The following is a 19,461-nucleotide window of genomic DNA, read 5'->3' as shown; positions in this document are numbered from 1 at the left end:
CCAGTGCAAACCTGGCCTAAAACCGGTGGTGATGAGGCAACATATTGCTTTACTACTTGAGAGGGGGACTAGGGAAGGCAAAATATAAGCAGACCTTAGGAATCAGCATGAGTTTGAATAAATAGCTCTGATGTAAAGCAATTTGAAATGTGATTGGCACTGTATGTACTGACATATACATTGTCGCCCTAGGTCAGCTCATGCTTTGCAGCCATCCAGTGATGATGTGTCCGCCCATGTATCTGTCCAGCTCTACAACGGGGAGACACAGAAGGTCCTTATAAAACTAGAGAACATCGGCACCGAGCCACTGGAGACATTGGAGGTCTCCTCGAAGATTATCAACAATAAAGGTAGGTTTGAAGGAGTGTTTGATAAAGATAACAGTTTTCTATTTGCCATTCCATCATCCAATGAAAGTGCTCTTATAGGCCACTAAGGTGCTCTCCAGGGGCGTTGCTAGGGGGTGGGTATTGGGGCTATAGCCCCGAGCCTCTTGCCACAGGGTCTCTGCCTAACCAGCGGGTTGAGGCTGCTGCTGCGGCGGGCAGGCTTGCTGCATGAGATAGGTGGAGGAGAGCAGAGAATCAAGTGGGCAGACAAGCAGAGATGACATCTCTCTCCACATCAGCGATCTTCACAGCCGGGTCTCTTCAATATGGGAGCGAGGTGCGGCGAATAGCAGTGAGATGACATCATCTCTCACTGCCCGCCACACATCAGCGCTCTTCCGCCCTCACAGCGGAGTGGAGTGAAGGTCACGTGCTTCCTGTCATCATGGAGCTCCACTTTGCATCCAGAACCCCTTGCTTCAATATCGGAGGTGCGGCAGGGAGCAGCGAGATGACATCTCTCACTGCCCGCCCTGCATCGCCGCTCTCCTGCTCTCACTAAATGGACCTGCCACCAATGCAGGGTCAATGCACATTTGGTGGCACTGGCTGGCATAGCAATTTACAATCCACATCAGTTGGCAAGTGACAACCCACATCTGGTGGCAGGTGACGTGGCAAGTGGCAATCTGCAAATGGTGGCAGGTGACGTGGCAAGTGACAATCTGCATCTAGTGGCAGGTGATGGTGGCAAGTAACATGCTACATCTGGTGACAGGCAAAGGTGGCAAGTTACACGCTGCATCTAGTGGCAGCAGATGTGGCGAGTAGCACGCCCAGGGCTCCTACTGATTCTGCAATATGGTGAGTTGAACCACTTCATTATATATTAGAATGTAACAATAGAAATAATGCACTTCAATCACCCTGACACCATATCCACCATGGTGCCATGGTGATTGAAGCGCCAACACCAGCCATCGCCCGTGAAAAATTGCTTACCACCAAATAAATGGCAAATAGGAAGCAATAATATACAGTGCCTTGCAAAAGTATTTACCCCCCTCTTGGCATTTTTCGTGTTTTGTTGTCTCACAACCTGGAATTAACATGGATTATTTGAGAATTTGCATCATTTAAAGAGGAAGTAAACCCTTCCAAACAACTTGGACCTATAGGTAAGCCTAGATTAAGGCTTACCTGTAGGTCCAAGCAATATCTCCTAAACCTATATGGTTTAGGAGATATTTGCCCGAAAATGGGCACCGCTGTCTACGGCGCATGCGCCGTAGACAGCGGCGCGCATGCGCACTAAATGCGGCAAATCCAAGAATGGATTTGCCAAATTTGTCGACTCCCGTGCGCATGCGCGGGAGTGACGTCATCGCGGCTTCGCCGTATGACAGCGGCGGAGCTGCCAGGCGCGACTCCCGTGCGCATGCGCGGGAGTGACGTCATCGCGGTTGCGCCGCTGTGATTCGTCGGAGCTGCGAGACGCCACAAGCAACATGGATGCGGCGGACTACAGGGGACAGCGGCGACTTCGCTGGATCCTGTGTCAGGTAAGTGACACATAATGAGCTACTATGCGATGCATAGTAGTCCATTATGCTTTACCTTTGCAGGGAAAAAAAGAGGAAGTAAACCCATCAGGGTTTACTTCCTCTTTAATTTACAGAACATGCCCACCACTTTGAAGGTGTTTTTTTTTTTTTGTTTTACTGTGAAGCAAACAACAAATAGGACAAAATAACAGAAAAGGTCAATGTGCACAACTATTCACCCCCCTAAAGTCAATACTTTGTAGAGCCACCTTTTGTGGCCATCCAAGTCGCTTTGGATAAGTCTCTATGAGACTTGTCACATCTTACCACTGGGATTTTTGCCCATTCCTCCTTGCAAAACTGCTCCATCTCCTTCAAGTTGGATGGTTTGCGCTTGTGAACAACAATCTTTAGGTCTGACCACAGATTTTCTATTGTATTGAGGTCTGAGCTTTGGCTAGGCCATTCCAACAGCCTGGAGGTGTTCTGTAGAACATTAGTGTACGGAAGTCCCCTAGAAATGTCATTTCCTGCTTGTGTGATTGACTTACTTATTTTCCCAGAAGTCTGCACTAATATACAAATCAAATTTTAGGCATCCTCTGCACTAAGCATTTCAGTTTGGTGAGATACTCCTCAAGGGTTGCAGACGCGGCAGCTTTTCTTATCAGAACACTGAGAGTGCACCAAATGATTATAATGAAATAGATCCTCCCATTCAGAATCAGTCTAGCGAAACAAAAAGCTAATTCTTCAAAGTAACAAAAGGTAGGATTCTGCTACAAAGTTTAATAATCTATTGCCATCTGTTTGGCACATATGTTAAAAAGGGGCAACAGAGTGGACTTTAATGCCCACATACCACACATATTTTTTTTTTTTTGCCGGGCGGCTAATGTTTCTGTGCTGAGAACGTGCTTACTGTCAGTGCTGCAAGGTAGAAGTGCTAACTACTAAGCCACTGTGCTGCTAGTATTTAGGACGTGGAGCCTCGTGACAGTACACTAGATATATTATTGTATAAGTCATATGCAGAGGGAGGAGGAGTCAAAGTGGTTAATGTGATCTGTATATTAATCCCTCAGTGTTCTGATGAAAAAAGCTGTAGTATCTGCAAGCCTTTGAAGTAATTAGCCCTTGGGGAGTATCTCACCAAATTGAAATTCCTGTTGCAGAGGATGACAAAAAATGTGTTTGCATCTTAGTGCAGACTTCTGGGAAAAATTGGTGAGGAGTACAGTGGGAGGATGCAGATACAGGAGACAAATGTGCAGATTAACCACTTCAATACCGGCACTTTCACCCACTTCCTGCCCAGGCCAATTTTAGCTTTCAGCACTGTAGCCATATGACGTTTATCATTTATTTTTTATTTATTTTTTAGACATGTAGAGCTTTCTTTTGGTGGTATTTAATCACCACTGGGTTTTTTATTTTTTTTTAAAGATTTTTTTCTTTGTTTTTATTACAAAAGTATGCAAATAAGCAATTTTTCTTCTTCATTTATGTGCGCTTATGAGGCTGCCCTGATGGTCACTGATAAGGAGGCTGCACTGATGGGCACTGATGAGGAGGTTCTGATCAGGGTGCACTGATGACGCACCACTTATAGGCACTGTTAGGTGGCACTGATTAGCACTGATGGGGCTGCAGTTTTCATCAAAACACTGATGATCGTTGTCCTGATTATCAGTGCAAATATGTGCTGGCATAGGATTGCAGGTTACCGGCTCTCCTTTCCCCACACAGTGACAGCGCTGAGGAAAGGAAATTCCGATAACTGGCATTTGTTTACATGGAGCAAGCTGTGATTGGACACAGCTAATCACAAGATAAAATCCCACTGTGATTGGCTCCTTACCTTGATCTGTGATCAGCGGTATCTGAAAGGTCACAGAGTGCCCCCGATGCGCACCTCCCAGAACTGGAAGACCGAACTGTAGCCGTCTTTCTATCAGAAATAATATTAAAATAAAAAGGCCCAGGCGCTACCTGACATAACTAAATAAACTCTGTAAATTATATATCGTCTTTCTATAGCGCCAGTTGGCAAGTGTTAAGGGAGGTGAAGGGTTAAAGAGCAAGTAAACCCTGATGAGTTTACTTCCTCTTTCATTCCCTGCAAAGGTAAAGCATAATGGACTACTATGCATCGCATCGCATCGCATAGTAGTCCATTATGTGTCACTTAACTGACACAGGAACCAGCGAAGTCACCGCTGTCCCCTGTAGTCCGGCGCATCCATCTTCTTGGTGGTACTCGCTGCTCTGCTGCTTTCATTCGGCGATGACGTCTCTCCCGCACATGACTACGGGAGCCGCTAACGCACGGCATATCGCCGTTGACGGGTGCCGTGCTCGGTGCGCCTGTACGCCGCGGTCTACGGCGCATGCGCCGTAGACAGCCATGCCTGTCTTTCGGCAAATATCTCCTAAACCCGTGTAGGTTTAGGAGATATTTCTTGGACCTACAGGTAAGCCTTACAACCACTTTAATATACAGGTTACATACAGAGACAGGCTGGAAGTCAGATGTGTATGAAGAAATGAGTTGGGGTGTTGTTAAAGAGTTGCTGATCCATTCATTTCCTAGCCATAGCTTTCTATGTAATTGGAAGGGCCATTGCTGTGTTTGGTTAAAGTAGAACTATAGGTTAAAGTTTTTTTTCATTTTGGATAGCGTAAGGAAGGTTTATAACCCCTGGCAGATTTTTTTTTTTTCTTACGCCATCTGTGCCCCATTGCCAATATTTCCCTTCACTTCCTGTCCCATAGCCAAACAGGAAGTGAGAGGAAATCCCTGCAAATTAAGGGAATTCCTTGGGGACCCCCAGGTCACCAGAACTAGTGTCCCTATTGGAAGATTTCCCCTTTATTACTTTATTACTTCATTTTGGATAGCGTAAGGAAGGTTTATAACCCCTGGCAGATTTTTTTTTTTTCTTACGCCATCTGTGCCCCATTGCCAATATTTCCCTTCACTTCCTGTCCCATAGCCAAACAGGAAGTGAGAGGAAATCTCTGCAAATTAAGGGAATTCCTTGGGGACCCCCAGGTCACCAGAACTAGTGTCCCTATTGGAAGATTTCCCCTTTATTACTTTTCTGGAAACAACCCAAAATGCAGCATTTCCTTTGAATGATAATAGTAAACATGACTAATAGAGAGGGTGAATCTTGCTAATGGTGACACAGACAGCAATAAAAACTGACAAGCTTTTTAATCCGTCTCCACTCTATCCAAAATGTATACAAAAAAAAAACGTAGTTGTACTATAAGGCACAGAGCCACCCAGATAAGCTCAGTACACTGTGTGTAATGTCTAATGATGTCTCTGTACATACCGATTATAAGGCACTATGGGAGCCCAAGGATGTTTTCTCACAATTTTTTTTAAATGTCACTGGGGTAATGACAGTCCACTAATCTGCAAATTATAAACATACTTTGGTATAAAATAGGTTAATCTATTGTAGCAATTAGCTGAGGAAGAGGATCCCAGGCCGGAGTTCAGCTTCAGGATAACTGTGTGAGTCATACGCTTGGAAAAACAATATGTGTAAATGGCTTCTGCGGAGACTGATATTTTGTTTTCTTTTTTTAATTGAAAGAAAGCAGGATCAATGAAACACAATATAAGTGATCAATAAACACATTATTTTTGGTAATATTTCCGATCTTTTCTTAAGGCAATAACTGTCACCTTCGCCGTTCGGCCTGCGCTCAGTCTTCCAGTCCAGGCCGCGCACCTTCCCCCTCCTTTCCATAAATGTTTATAGATTGATATGCAGCGAGGATTGTGTCTCATCTGCAATTGCGCATTTTCAAGAAGGTATTGGGTTGAATTTTAATGTTCCCTTTTCTTTTCTTTACTAATTGCCCAGCTCGGCGTGTCATGGAGAATGTGAGCTGCACCGTAGATTTCACAGTGGAGAGGGCGCTTAATTCTCGCCTGTGTCTTTTTATTTTATTTTATTTTTTTTAAAATATAAATCTCCCCCATTCCGTTTGGGTGAACATTGTGTCTTCTGCTAATGCCGGTGTGGTCTTCTGCCACCGCGTGTAACTCGGGCTTTTAAAAGTGAAATTAATCCCCGTGGGTTGTTGGACTTACCTGATCGGAAAACTGCATTAGCTGAGTCCCAAAGGATTTGCGTTTGCCGAGATTGATGGGCGCCGGTAATTTATCTTTTCAGCCTAATAGTTCAGCTTGCATTAGCCAAGATTGGATGGGGGAAAAACTTGGAAGGGAGACAGAATCTTTGTCTCTGAAGGAGTTAGTATATAACAACCAACCTGGTATTAACTCCTTGGTGCTTTTAGGTTGTCAAAGACATTTTCAACTCTGTATATACATGTATTTAGTTTTGTATGTTTTGTCTACTGCGGTGTCACTTACATGGTTGGAGGCCAAAATCACTAGAGGGCTTCCCTTGCAGCTCAGGTCCAAACACCCCAGGATGTGGAGATGGATGCGCAGGGCACAAAGTACCATGGGTGCCAGGGATCTAGGTGCTTGATAGTTGCCTTTGTAAATAGTCTGCAAGAATGGTTTTCAGGCAGCAGATTGGAGTGTCATGGTTATGCAGTAATCTTCCTCTGTCTGCTTACCTCTCCTCATGTGTTCAGACTGAGAGGCCAGCCTCTTCCACCTGGTGGATTTTATAACCTCTCCTCTAAGCATGGCTCCACCCCAGGCCCTATCAGGGAATCCTAAATTAACCTGTGCACTGCAAGCCAGCGGTTCTGATCAACCATTGTGTATTCACTGTGTGTTTGGCTTCCTGTTTCCTGCTTGCTGTGTGTTCTACGTTTGTCTCTGTTACCGACCTTGGCGTGTTCTCGACTATTCCTGTCTGCTAGTGACCCTGGCCTTTTGGCATGTCCCCGACTATCTCTGTCTGCCTGTGACCCTGAAACTTTGACGTGTACTCTGTTGTTCCTGTCTGCTAATTGCCCTGACCTCTGCCTTATCCCTTTACTATCCTTGTTGTTCCAGTCTGCTGTTTCCTTCTCCTTTAGTCTACCGTGAGCTGTGAGACCCTAGGGGCCACGACCTGGAGCCAGACTGCAGTGCAGTCCATCCTCACCACTAGGGGCTCTGTGAAACACCTGCTGGCTCTTGGACTCCGCACCCTGGGGAATCTATGCTCTAGCTCCAACTGGGATCTGTGTTAATGATCCAGTAGACCTGCTTCCTGAACCTCCCTGGGTACAATTTGTAGCAGTCAGTCCTAGGGTCCACTATCTTAGCAGTGCAGTTCCGATTCCTACAGAGTGCATCTGTCACCTGGTCTCAGATGACCTGACATGGATTCTCAACGATGTGAGGGAGGAATCGTAGCTAGTAATTTGTACGTCCGTGGTAAGAAGATGAAGGGCAGGGCCCTTGAGGAGGAAGTCTGTCAAGAAGTAGCACCGACCATTGATAATGGATGTTTGTATACTTGATCTAGTCCACTTGTCCAGAGCGATGAGAATGCTGATCAGGTTCTTAGTATTTTATGCCTGCAAGGCCATACTGCTCAAATCGAAGTCTCCGATGGCACCTGCACTTGATTTTTGGAAAACTGGTCAACTCAGCAATACTGCTGTATAAGTTCACTTACAAGTCCAGGGGTTATCCACGGAAACTCACCAAAACATGGGATATCTGGGTTGCCTCCATTGACACCCTTCCCGGGATCCACTCCCCCCTCCCTGATTTCATTCTACTGACCTAATGAGAGCATCTGTACGGTAAAGGGCAGATTAGGTGGTGCCGTTTTTGGTTATGCCTATGCCAATGATAATCCATATCGAACATCTTGGTTGCCAAGTGAATAGTTTGTTGTTTTCTTTTCTTTTCTTTTTTCTCTTTTATGAATTCTGTTTACTTTATAAGCCTGGGTATGCCCAATAGCCTTTGTTTTGTACCTTAAGTTCGAAATACTTAATAAAGAGTATCTTTAAAGATGTAGGACCGAGATCATTCATGGGTAGGTAGAAAAGGCTTTGTCCTGAAGCCTAGATGAGGTACACAAATAACCACTAAATGTATAGAAAATCCACAGACCATTAATCTTATATCAACAATGTATCACATGTTTAATGATATAGCTTATGTAATAGAGACATCTAAAAAACCATGGTGAAGATTAAAATATCCTGCATTAGACATGTATCACTCCCATTATAGTACAGTGGCACGCAACTATGATATACAAAGTTAAAAGAAAAAAAATATATGCTTTAAACATTGACCTCAGAAATAAAAGTATATCACAGGATAAATAGCTGCAAACTTCAGTAGCTCAGCACAAAGCAGCTGAAACCTTTCCAAAAAAAAAAATGGCACGTGTTTTAAACCTGAATCCATATAAAATGCAGGCAATGTTAGGTGTAGAGCTAAAATAAGCCACTCCAATGAGATCATCACAAGATTTAAGTATCTGCCACAGAGTTTCCTAATTTAACACATTATAGACCAAAGGCCCAAGCCACTGCTATGGGCACTTAAAGTGGTTGTAAACCCTTACAAACCACTTTGACCTACAGGTAAGCCTAGATTAAGGCTTACCTGTAGGTCCAAGCAATATCTCCTAAACCTATATGGTTTAGGAGATATTTGCCCGAAAACAGGCACCGCTGTCTACGGCGCATGCTCGCAGGCGCACTGAGCGCGGCATTCTCCGCGACGGAGCTGCCGCGCGTGTCGGCTCCCATGCGCATGCGCGGGAGTGACGTCATCGCTGCTTCGCCAAATGACAGCGGCGGAGCTGCGAGACCCCACCAACAAGATGGATGTGGTGGACTACAGGGGACAGCAGCGACTTCGCTGGCTCCTGTGTCAGGTAAGTGACACATAATGGGCTACTATGCGATGCATAGTAGTCCATTATGCTTTGCCTTTGCAGGGAATGAAAGAGGAAGTAAACTCATCAGGGTTTACTTCCTCTTTAATATGCCTCAGCCTATGGATATTTATATCTAGGAGAATGTAAGAGCAAGGTCTTTGGGGGTGATGATACGTCAGTGTACCTGCCCAGGATTCTGACTTGGTACAGGTACATTGACGATGTTTTGGTCCTTTGGACCCTTTGAATGCAGAGGCCCTTGATTTTGTTAGAAGTCTTGAGCCATCTAAAGCTCACTAGCACTTGTGATGAGAAGAAAATGACCTTCCTTAATTTGATGATTGAATTGTACAGACAGGGATGGCTATTAACCCATCTCTACAGAAAACCCGGAAACAGGAATTAAAGGGGGGATATCATATATAAGTGGTCATAGTGGATACCCCAGCGTGATTAAGAATAAGAGAGAGTGCCGACGTCCAGAATGACTAGATACAAAATAATTATTGGGGGACTTTATGGACTTTATATGCACTGGGAGGAAAACAAATATTTAATTGATGATTTTATTATTACAAACAGACAATACAAAATTACATTAAAAACGCACATTAAAAAGAATGCTTCAATAGGGCCATAATCAGCATAACAAATCGATAAATAATATCACATGATACAAATCCTTGACTAATTAGCCATAGTAGTGTTACAGGTTGGAGCATAGTGTACATCCAAATCGATGGAATGCTGGTATGGGTCCCATGGGGTCCATAAAGTGCCCCAATAATTCTTTTGTATCTACAGAAAACCCACCTTATCCAAGAGCCTCCTACGTGCAGATAGCTTTCATCCATGGCAGTTATTAAAAGTATCCCAGTGGGTCAGTACCTGCGGAATTTTTCACATTTTCAAAGATTTTGAGGTAGAGGTGAATACCCTGAGGAATATGTTTACCAGGTGCTGATCTATAGGAAGATGGTTAAGTCATGCTTATCATAGGATGCTGGACGGCCGCACTGCGCTGAAGACATCTTTATGGAAAAAAGTTTAAAATCCAAACACGGTCACTTCTTGTACAGAGGAAACAAGGAAACCCAGCTAACATGTTTCACACCATGGTTTGGTGCTTAATCATAGCTAAGTAAATATGTTAAATCACACATTTTTTTTCATATAATTTATTTCCGATTCAATGTCTATTATGTCTGTGACTGTATTCTGTGGGGGTTATTCATTGGAACATATATTTTTGTACTTATTTTGTATTTTTTCAATATTCACCCTTCTTTTGGGTCGACAGAACTCATTTGGTGTACCTTTTGTTACCCCCCCCCCCCCCCCCCCCCTTTTCAGTTGCTTCTCAATTTAGGCATCAATTAAGGTCTGATTGTGTGGGAGGTTCTCTTTTAGAATAAGTCGTTCATTTATTATCACCTCTATATACACACGCAGTCAGACTTTAATCATTTAGCTATGATTAAGCAACAACCCATGGTGTGAAACATGTTAGCTGGGTTTCCCTGTTTTCTCTGTACATGAAGTGACCGTGTTTGGATTTGAAACTTTTTTCAATAAAGGTGTCTTCAGCAGAGTGTGGCCATCCAGGATTCTGATTCTTCTAAATTTTGTGCAGAGCCACCACCCGTGAGTCCTTAATAGGGCGGGTGTTCCTAAGAGAGAGATGACCTTTTATGTCTGTGAAAATTAGATAAACCAACCAGCATCACCAAGTTGAGCTTGAGGTATGGCGATATCTCCCATAGAATTCAGGATATTTGTACTAAACTTTGGTACCTCTTTACCTTCTTCAGCTCTTTGTATACAAAGGAACATGGGGGAGCTCATGTCCATAATAGGGGTGGATGTGACACAGCCCCAAATGATGCACAATGGCTCAAAATTGATATGGTCCAGAAATATTTAGACAGAATAAGGGTGAATAGAGAACCTTGGCCAAATGGCATCCACCCACGGATCCTAAAAGAATTGAGCTCTGTCATTTCAAAGCCATTTTTTCTATTTTTAGGGACTCTTTAATGACTAGGATAGTACCACTGGATTGTGGTAAGGTCAAGTGGTACCTATATTTAAAAAGGGATCAAAGTCCTTACCAAGTAACAACAGACAGCATGGATTCATGAAAGACGGAACTTGTCAGACAAATTTGATTTCTTTTTATGAGGAGATAAGTAAAACCTTGGACAGAGGAGTGGCGGTGGACGTGGTATACTTGGATTTTGCAAAAGCATTTGACACAGTTCCCCACACGGCTCATGTGTAAGGTAAAGTCTACTGGTCTGGAAAAATCTGTTTGTAAATGGATAGAAAAATGGCAAAAAAAAAATGTATTAACTATTCATACTCTGAATGGTCTAAGGCAGGGCTCGACAAAACCCGGGCGCCCGGTCGCATTTGCGACTAGAATTCCAGACCTGGCGCCTGGGGCAGCACAGCTGGGGGTATGCTGTCTCCGTGGCCCCCCCCCGGCGCGATCGCGTCGGGCCGCGCCGCCGCCGGCCGGTAATTTAGCCCCCGGCTTTGAGGCCTTCTACGATCCTATGGTTCCTTCTGTAATCTGGCGCCCTCTTGTGGTGGCCGTTGGAATTACAACCAGCAATGCTAATGGATGTAATGCTAATTTTCCCTGCCTGCCAGCCTATCTTTCTTCCCTTTACTCAGAACCCCTAAAAATTATATATATATTTTATTCTAACACCCTAGAGAATAAAATGGTGGTCGTTGCAATACTGTCTGTCACACCGTATTTGCACAGCGGACTTACAAGCGCACTTTTTTGGGGAAAATGTATTTAATAAAAAAAAAAAAAATAAGACAGTAAAGTTAGCCCAATTTTTTTTAATATTGTGAAAGATAATGTTGCGTCGAGTAAATCGATACCAAACATGTCATGCTTCAAAATTGCGCCCGCTCATCGAATGGCGACAAACTTTTACCCTTTAAAATCTCCATAGGCGACATTTAAAAAATTCTACAGGTTGCACTTTTTAAGTTACAGAGAGGAGGTCTGGGGCTAGAATTATTGCTCTCACTCTACCGATCGCAGCGATACCTCACATGTGTGGTTTGAACACCGCTTTCATATATGCGTTCGCTTCTGCACGCAAGCTTGGCGGGACAGGGCGCGTTTAAAATATTTTTTTTTTATTTTAACTTTTATTTTTATTTTTTCACTGTTCTTTAAAAAAAAAAAAAAAAAATGTGTGTCACTTTTGTTCCTATTACAAGGAATGTAAAAATCCCTTGTAATAGAAAAAAGCATGACAGGTCCTCTTGTATATGAGATCTGGGGTCAGAGAGACCTCACATCTCATATTTACACTAAAATGCAATTTAAAAAAAAAATTGTCATTTGAAAAAAAAAAAAAAAATGTCCCTCTAAGAGCTATGGGGGGCAATGACTTGGAGACAGGTGGGGGGCTTGGGGCTATCTTCCCCTCACTTGTCTCCATGTCAGGCCAGGGACAGGTCCGGATCGCCGTCACGGACCCGGCTCCTAACTTTTTTAGCTGGCTCCTAGATTCCAAGCAAATTTGTCAACCCCTGGTCTAAGGTAATATAAGGTACCCCAAGGTTCAGTGTTGGGACCCTTACTTTTTAATATCTTTATAAATGATATTGGGTCTGTTATTAAAAGTACAATTTCAGTCTTTGCAGATGACACCAAGCTATGCAGTGATATAATGTCCTTACAGGATGTCTCGAATTTACAAGCCAACCTCAATGCTCTGTCTAATTGGGCGACTATGTGGCAGATGAGGTTTAATGTTGATAAATGTAAAGTTATACAATTGGGGGTTAAGAATATGCATCATACATACTAGGGAGGAGCACATCGGGGAGAATCATTGGGGAGAAGGCTCTGGGTGTTCTGGTAGATCATCAGCATAATAATAGCATGCAATGCCAAGCTGCAGTTTCCAAAGTGAGCAAATTTTTTTCTTGTATTAGGAGAGGTATGAACTCCAGAGAAAGGGATATAATTTTGCCCCCCTGTACAAATCATTAGTAAGATCTCATCTGAAATTTGCAGTTCAGTTTTGGGCTCCAGTTCTCAAAAAGGATATCGGGAACTGGAGAAAGTGCAGAGATGGGCAAACAAAATAAGAGGCATGGAGGAGCTCAGCTATGAGGAAAGATTAGAAGAACTGAATTTATTCACTCTTGAGAAGAGATTAAGGGGGGGGGGGGGGGTATGATCAACATGTATAATTACATAAGTGGTCCATGTAGTCAACTTGGTGTAGAGTTATTCACTTTAAGATCATCACAGAAGACAAGGGGGCACTCTTTACATCTGGAGGAAAGTAGATTTAATCTCCAAATAAGGAAAGGTTTCTTCACAGTAAGAGCTGTGAAAATGTGGAATAGACTCCCTCCAGAGGTGGTTCTGGCCAGCTCAGTAGATTGCTTTAAAAAAAATCCTGAATTCTTTCCTAAATGTACACAATATAACTGGATACTAAGATTTATAGGTAAAGTTGATCCAGGGAATACCCGTTTTTTTTCCCCTTCTGTAGCAAATTGGATCATGCTTTTTCTTTTTTTCTTTTTTTTTTCTTTTTTTTTTTTTCTGCTTTCCTCTGGGTCAATTGTAGATATAGGATTGTACAATTTTTTTTTTTTGTTTGGTCCCCCCCCCCCCCCTTCCTTTTTTATTGGTTGAACTAGATGGACTTGTGTCTTTTTTTTTTTTTTTTCAACCAAACTAACTATCACAAATGTATATTCCGGAAGGCACACTCTTTGGGTAACACCCTGGTGCACAGTGTTTTTTCTTAAAGGAGGGAATGTACCTCCATTAACTTACAAAGACAGGTACCCGTGTTTCCTGATGTGGAATGTTCAATGACTCTCCTTTCATGATTGAGGGACCTGTTTTATGTCTCTCCACTGGAAGTCTCCTCGGGTGCAGGGACCACGTTAGATGTCATATTGAGGTAGTAGTTTATCTCCTTGTCTGCACCTGTGGAGCCTTCTAAGTAAGAAAGGCTATTAGAACAATTAGACGTCTTTACGGTCCCATACTGCATATGATACATGTAACTTTAATTTAATTTGTAATGCAACACATCCCAACCCTATGGCTACTGACGAGTAAAATGAATAACATTGATTATCTTGTTACAGTGGCATCTAAGTATGGATGGGATGTTAGGCAGAAAGTTAACATGTTGTCTCTGATGTTGATCTGTTGAAAGCAGAAAAAATGGGCGTGCGGGAAAGTTTTGGGTGACTTTGACGAGGGCCAGATTGTAATGGCTAGTCGGCTGGGGTCAGAACAACTCCAATACTACAAATCTTGTGGGATGTTCCCGGTCTGCAGTTGTCAGGACCGACTGGTCTAAGGAAGGAAAACCAGTGACCGGATCATGGGTGGCCAAGGCTCATTGATGCACGTGAGGAGGGAAGGCTGAAAAAGTTAATGTTGGTTCCAGTAGGTGTCGGAGCACACAGTGCATCACAGTTTGTTGTGTATGGCTTCCCCTACACCACCGTATAAAATTCAAAATGCTAACTACAACATACAAGGCCACCCACAATATCGCCCCCAACTACATCACCAACCTCATCTGCAGATATTGCCCAAATTGCCCCCTCCACTCCTCCCAGGACCTCCTGCTCTCTAGCTCCCTTGTTACCTCCTCTCGCTCACCTTCAGGACTTCTCCAGAGCCTCTCCCATCCTCTGGAATTCCCTGCCCTGGTATATTTGATCAGCCCCTAACCTGTTTACCTTTAGGAGATCCCTGAAAACTCACTTATTCAGGGAAGCCTATCCCACACCCAAATAACTATCCTTGAGCCACCCCCCCCCATCAAATCATTCCCTGCATCTATTACCTTTTGTTCCACCACCCCCTCCCTTTGGAATGTAAGCTCTACGAGCCGGGCCCTCCTGTCCCTTCTGTATTGAACTGTACTGTAATTGTGCTGCCCCCCACACACACACACATTGTAAAGTGCTGCGTAAAAACTGTTGGCGCTATATAAATCGTGAATAATAATAGTATGGGGCGGTGTAGCCGCAGACCTGTCAGAATGCTCATGCTGATCCGTGTCCACGACCAGAAGTGCCTACAATGGGCACAAGGTGGCTTGGTCTGATGGATCCTTTTTTTTATTTTTTTATTTTTTTTAACATCATGAATGAATTGAAGAATGGTTTGAATTAACCTCCAAATTCTCCAGATCTCAATCCAATCGAGAATATGTGGGATGTGCTGGAAAAACAAAGTCAGATCCACGGAGGCCCCACTATACACTTGACAGAACTTAAAGGATCTGCTACTGTTAGCTCGGGGCCACATACCACAGCATACCTTCAGAGGTCCATGCCTTGGCCGGGCTATAGTAGGTTATGGTAGGTGGCAATAATGCTATGGCTGATCGCTGTGCAATAAATGTCACAATTAACTCAGGGCATCCAATCAGACTACCAGCAAGTCAGCCTGGCTCCATTTTTTTTTAAAGAATAAGCCCCACATCATTAAAATAAATTCTTGATTATTTGGTCGCCTATTGCGGCTTACCGTGACGGTTGGTAATAATCTGTGTGTTTGTTGCTGTGCGCAGGTACAACACTCTCTCACACTTGTAATTAGCTGATTACAGGGAGGGAAGGTGTGGTGTAAAGTGCTGATAACAATGGAGCACTGTCAAAGGGTGCCGCTTCACTGAGCCAAGATCCCCCCCCTTGCCGAAAACAAATCTCTCGGAGTAGGTGACATCCTGCTGTGCGCTGATAACGCTTGTTAGCAGAGCAGCCGAATATCAATTTTCGGCAGCTTATTTTCTTCTTCTATTTTTTTTTCCCTCTCGAGTGTATATATGTCCGGTGTGTGATTGGGGGGCGGGGGTGACGCTGCCGCTGTTTACTGTCCTTCAGGGGTTTATTTTTTTCCCAGGAAGAAATGCTTATTATGTATTGATTGATGGTTACTCTTAAAACTTTAGTTGCAGATGGAAATATTTTGTCTGAAATAATGACTGGACTATGCTTTTCCCCTGTATTTCCAACCTTGAGCGACCCGCGGGTAGGAGCCCTCCGGCGCAATTTAATATTCCAAATACGATGCAGCTGAGTTTGGTTACATCAGTTCTAGAAAATGCACACATTCAGAGGCAAACGTGGGGTGTCAGCGGGAATGTGGGTGGGAGTTAGTGCTGGGCTTTCTTGTGAGGGCATTCTTTGTGGCTGCTCTACTGGAGGCATCTTGGATCTATTGTTCTCTTCAAAATATAGTAGTAGTAGTAGTAGTAGTAAGTAAGTAGTAGTAGTAAGGAGCACTGTAAATAAAGAATCTTGAAAACTTCCAGTTATTATTAATCTTGTTGAGAAGAATACGTACATACAAAATGTAGCCAACACATTTCAGGATTAAACCCCCTTCTTCAGGGCTTAAAGACCCAATTTGAGCTCAACTTTATCCAAGAGCCCTGGCTCCACAAACCATTGCACTTCTCGCACTGAGCTAGAAACTGCAACAATTTTGAGTCAGCTTAAAGCACAAGTCCCGCAAAAGTTTTTCTTTTAAAAGTCAGCAGCTACAAATACTTACCTGTCCAGGGTGCCAGCGATGTCAGCACCCGAGGCCGAGTTGGTCCTCGGATGCTGCCGCCGCCATCTTCGGTGTGGGAATCAAGAAATGAAGCCTTGCGGCTTCAATTCCCGGTCCCCTACTGTGCATGCGCGAGTTGCGCTGCGCAATCCGAATGGTCCCTGCTGTCTCTGGGACCCCTGTGTGACCCAGCAGACAGTGCGGTGGGACGGGAAGAGGCGTAGACTCCCATAGGAGTCTATGTCCGGAGGTGGGTGCAAATACCTGTCTTATGCCCTGTACACACGGTCGGACATTCCGACCACAAAATCTGTTTGATTTTTTCAGACAAATTTTGGCCAAAACTTGTGTTGCATGCACACGGTTGGACAAAGTTGTCGGAAAATTTGATCGTTCGTAACAAGGTGACGTTCATTGCGTACGACGGGACTACGTAGAGGCCAGTAGCCAATAGCTTTCGTCTCGTAATTTATTCTGAGCATGCGTGACATTTTGTCTGTTGGAATTCTCTACACGCAATCGGAAAAAGTCCGATCGGATTTTGTTGTCGTAAAATTTTAGATCCAGCTCTCAAGCTTTTTCCGTCTGAATTTCCTACGGAAAAAGTCCAATAGAGCCCACACACAATCGGATTTTCTGACAACATAATCCGATCGGACATTTTCCGTCGGAATTTCTGACTGTGTGTACACTGTACAGGGCATTAGACAGGTATCTGCACCCCCCTCCCCCTCCCCCCCTGAAAGGTGGGGGGAGGGTTCCGAAAAGCGGAGGTTCAATTTTTTTTTTTTTAATGAATGCACTGGTAGATTTTTGATTCATCCTACATATTTTGATTTAATGTGAGATGTATGGAGTATAATGCCCTCTTTTTATTATCGTCGTCTTTTGCTGTATAGGTGGCTGATTTGAATGTACGCCGCCATCCCCGACACAGCAGTGATTCATTTGTATAGTCAGGAATGATTGTTTTTTGAAAAGGGAGATATTATTGTATCCGAGTTCTCTTCTATTACCCCATTACCTGATATTATTCATGCTGTTAGACCTAGTTTGGAAGAGGCAGGTTCAGTAAATCTGCTAAAATGACAGGTATTCATACGGATCACGCTGTGAGAAGTGTGTTTCTCATCTGAATTGTGCCAGAGTCCTCCAGGGTTCTCTCTGTGTTAGGTGAGGTATACAAGATTTACATTTCCCTAGTGATGTGAGCATTGTGAATAATAGATCCAAACCTTCAGAGCAGCCATTCCCAACCAGGGTTTCTCCGGGAGGTTACTAGGGGTTTGTTGGGCTGTGGCTTATTGGCCTTTCATTTGATGGTGCCTGCAGAGTTGTGGGGCTAATGCCACTTGGCAGCGCCAGCTGTTTGATGCTAATGACCTTTTTAGCTATTTGTAAGGATGGCTTTCTGATCACCAATGTAAGGAGCATTCTTCCCACTGACCTACAATGTAAGGAGCATTCTTCCCACTGATCACCAATGTAAGGAACATTCTTCCCACTGATCACCAATGTAAGGAACATTCTTCCCACTGATCACCAATGTAAGGAACATTCTTCCCACTGATCACCAATGTAAGGAACATTCTTCCCACTGAACACCAATGTAAGGAACATTCTTCCCACTGATCACCAATGTAAGGAACATTCTTCCCACTGATCACCAATGTAAGGAACATTCTTCCCACTGAACACCAATGTAAGGGGCATTCTTCCCACTGATCACCAATGTAAGGAGCATTCTTCTCACTGATCACCAATGTAAGGAACATTCTTCCCACTGATCACCAATGTAAGGAACATTCTTCCCACTGATCACCAATGTAAGGAACATTCTTCCCACTGATCTCCAATGTAAGGAACATTCTTCCCACTGATCACCAATGTAAGGAACATTCTTCCCACTGATCACCAATGTAAGGAACATTCTTCCCACTGATCACCAATGTAAGGAACATTCTTCCCACTGATCACCAATGTAAGGAACATTCTTCTCATTGATCACCAATGTAAGGAACATTCTTCCCACTGATCACCAATGTAAGGAACATTCTTCTCACCGATCACCAATGTAAGGAACGTTCTTCTCACTGATCACCAATGTAAGGAGCATTCTTCCCACTGATCACCAATGTAAGGAGCATTCTTCTCACTGATCACCAATGTAAGGAACATTCTTCCCACTGATCACCAATGTAAGGAACATTCTTCTCATTGATCACCAATGTAAGGAACATTCTTCCCACTGATCACCAATGTAAGGAACATTCTTCTCACCGATCACCAATGTAAGGAACGTTCTTCTCACTGATCACCAATGTAAGGAGCATTCTTCCCACTGATCACCAATGTAAGGAGCATTCTTCCCACTGACCCCCAATGTAAGGAACATTCCTCTCATTGATCACCAATGTAAGGAGCTTTCTTCTCACTGATCACCAATGTAAGGAGCATTCTTCCCACTGATCACCAATGTAAGGAACATTCTTCCCACTGATCACCAATGTAAGGAACATTCTTCCCACTGATCACCAATGTAAGGAACATTCTTCCCACTGATCACCAATGTAAGGAACATTCTTCCCACTGATCACCAATGTAAGGAACATTCTTCCCACTGATCACCAATGTAAGGAACATTCTTCTCATTGATCACCAATGTAAGGAACATTCTTCTCACTGATCACCAATGTAAGGAACATTCTTCTCACTGATCACCAATGTAAGGAACATTCTTCCCACTGATCACCAATGTAAGGAGCATTCTTCATACTGACCCCCAATGTAAGGAGCATTCTTCCCACTGACCCCCAATGTAAGGAACATTCTTCCCACTGATCACCAATGTAAGGAACATTCTTCCCACTGATCACTAATGTAAGGAGCATTCTTCCCACTGATCACCAATGTAAGGAACATTCTTCTCACCGATCACCAATGTAAGGAACATTCTTCTCACTGATCACCAATGTAAGGAGCATTCTTCCCACTGACCCCCAATGTAAGGAACATTCTTCCCACTGACCCCCAATGTAAGGAACATTCTTCCCACTGACCCCCAATGTAAGGAACATTCTTCCCACTGATCACCAATGTAAGGAACATTCTTCCCACTGATCACCAATGTAAGGAGCTTTCTTCTCACTGATCACCAATGTAAGGAGCAT

At 43.6% G+C, this 19,461-nt stretch overlaps 1 protein-coding gene across 1 annotated transcript in view; it reads left to right on the top strand.

Annotated features, from left to right (window-relative positions):
* Positions 1 to 19,461, top strand: part of TRAPPC9 (trafficking protein particle complex subunit 9) — a 903,391-nt gene that overhangs the window by 165,297 nt on the left and 718,633 nt on the right. Inside the window, exon 15 of the mRNA XM_077493381.1 lies at positions 193 to 353. Coding sequence (XP_077349507.1) covers positions 193 to 353 — 161 coding nt within the window. The remainder of the gene's footprint in view (positions 1 to 192; positions 354 to 19,461) is intronic.

Source organism: Lithobates pipiens, unplaced genomic scaffold, assembly GCF_037356315.1.
Source record: "Lithobates pipiens isolate NorthernLeopardFrog02 unplaced genomic scaffold, aLitPip1_a1.2 Scaffold_19, whole genome shotgun sequence".
Lineage (NCBI taxonomy): Eukaryota > Metazoa > Chordata > Amphibia > Anura > Ranidae > Lithobates > Lithobates pipiens.
The sequence above is the reverse complement of the archived record's forward strand: the minus strand, read 5'-3'. Positions and strand labels throughout refer to the sequence as shown.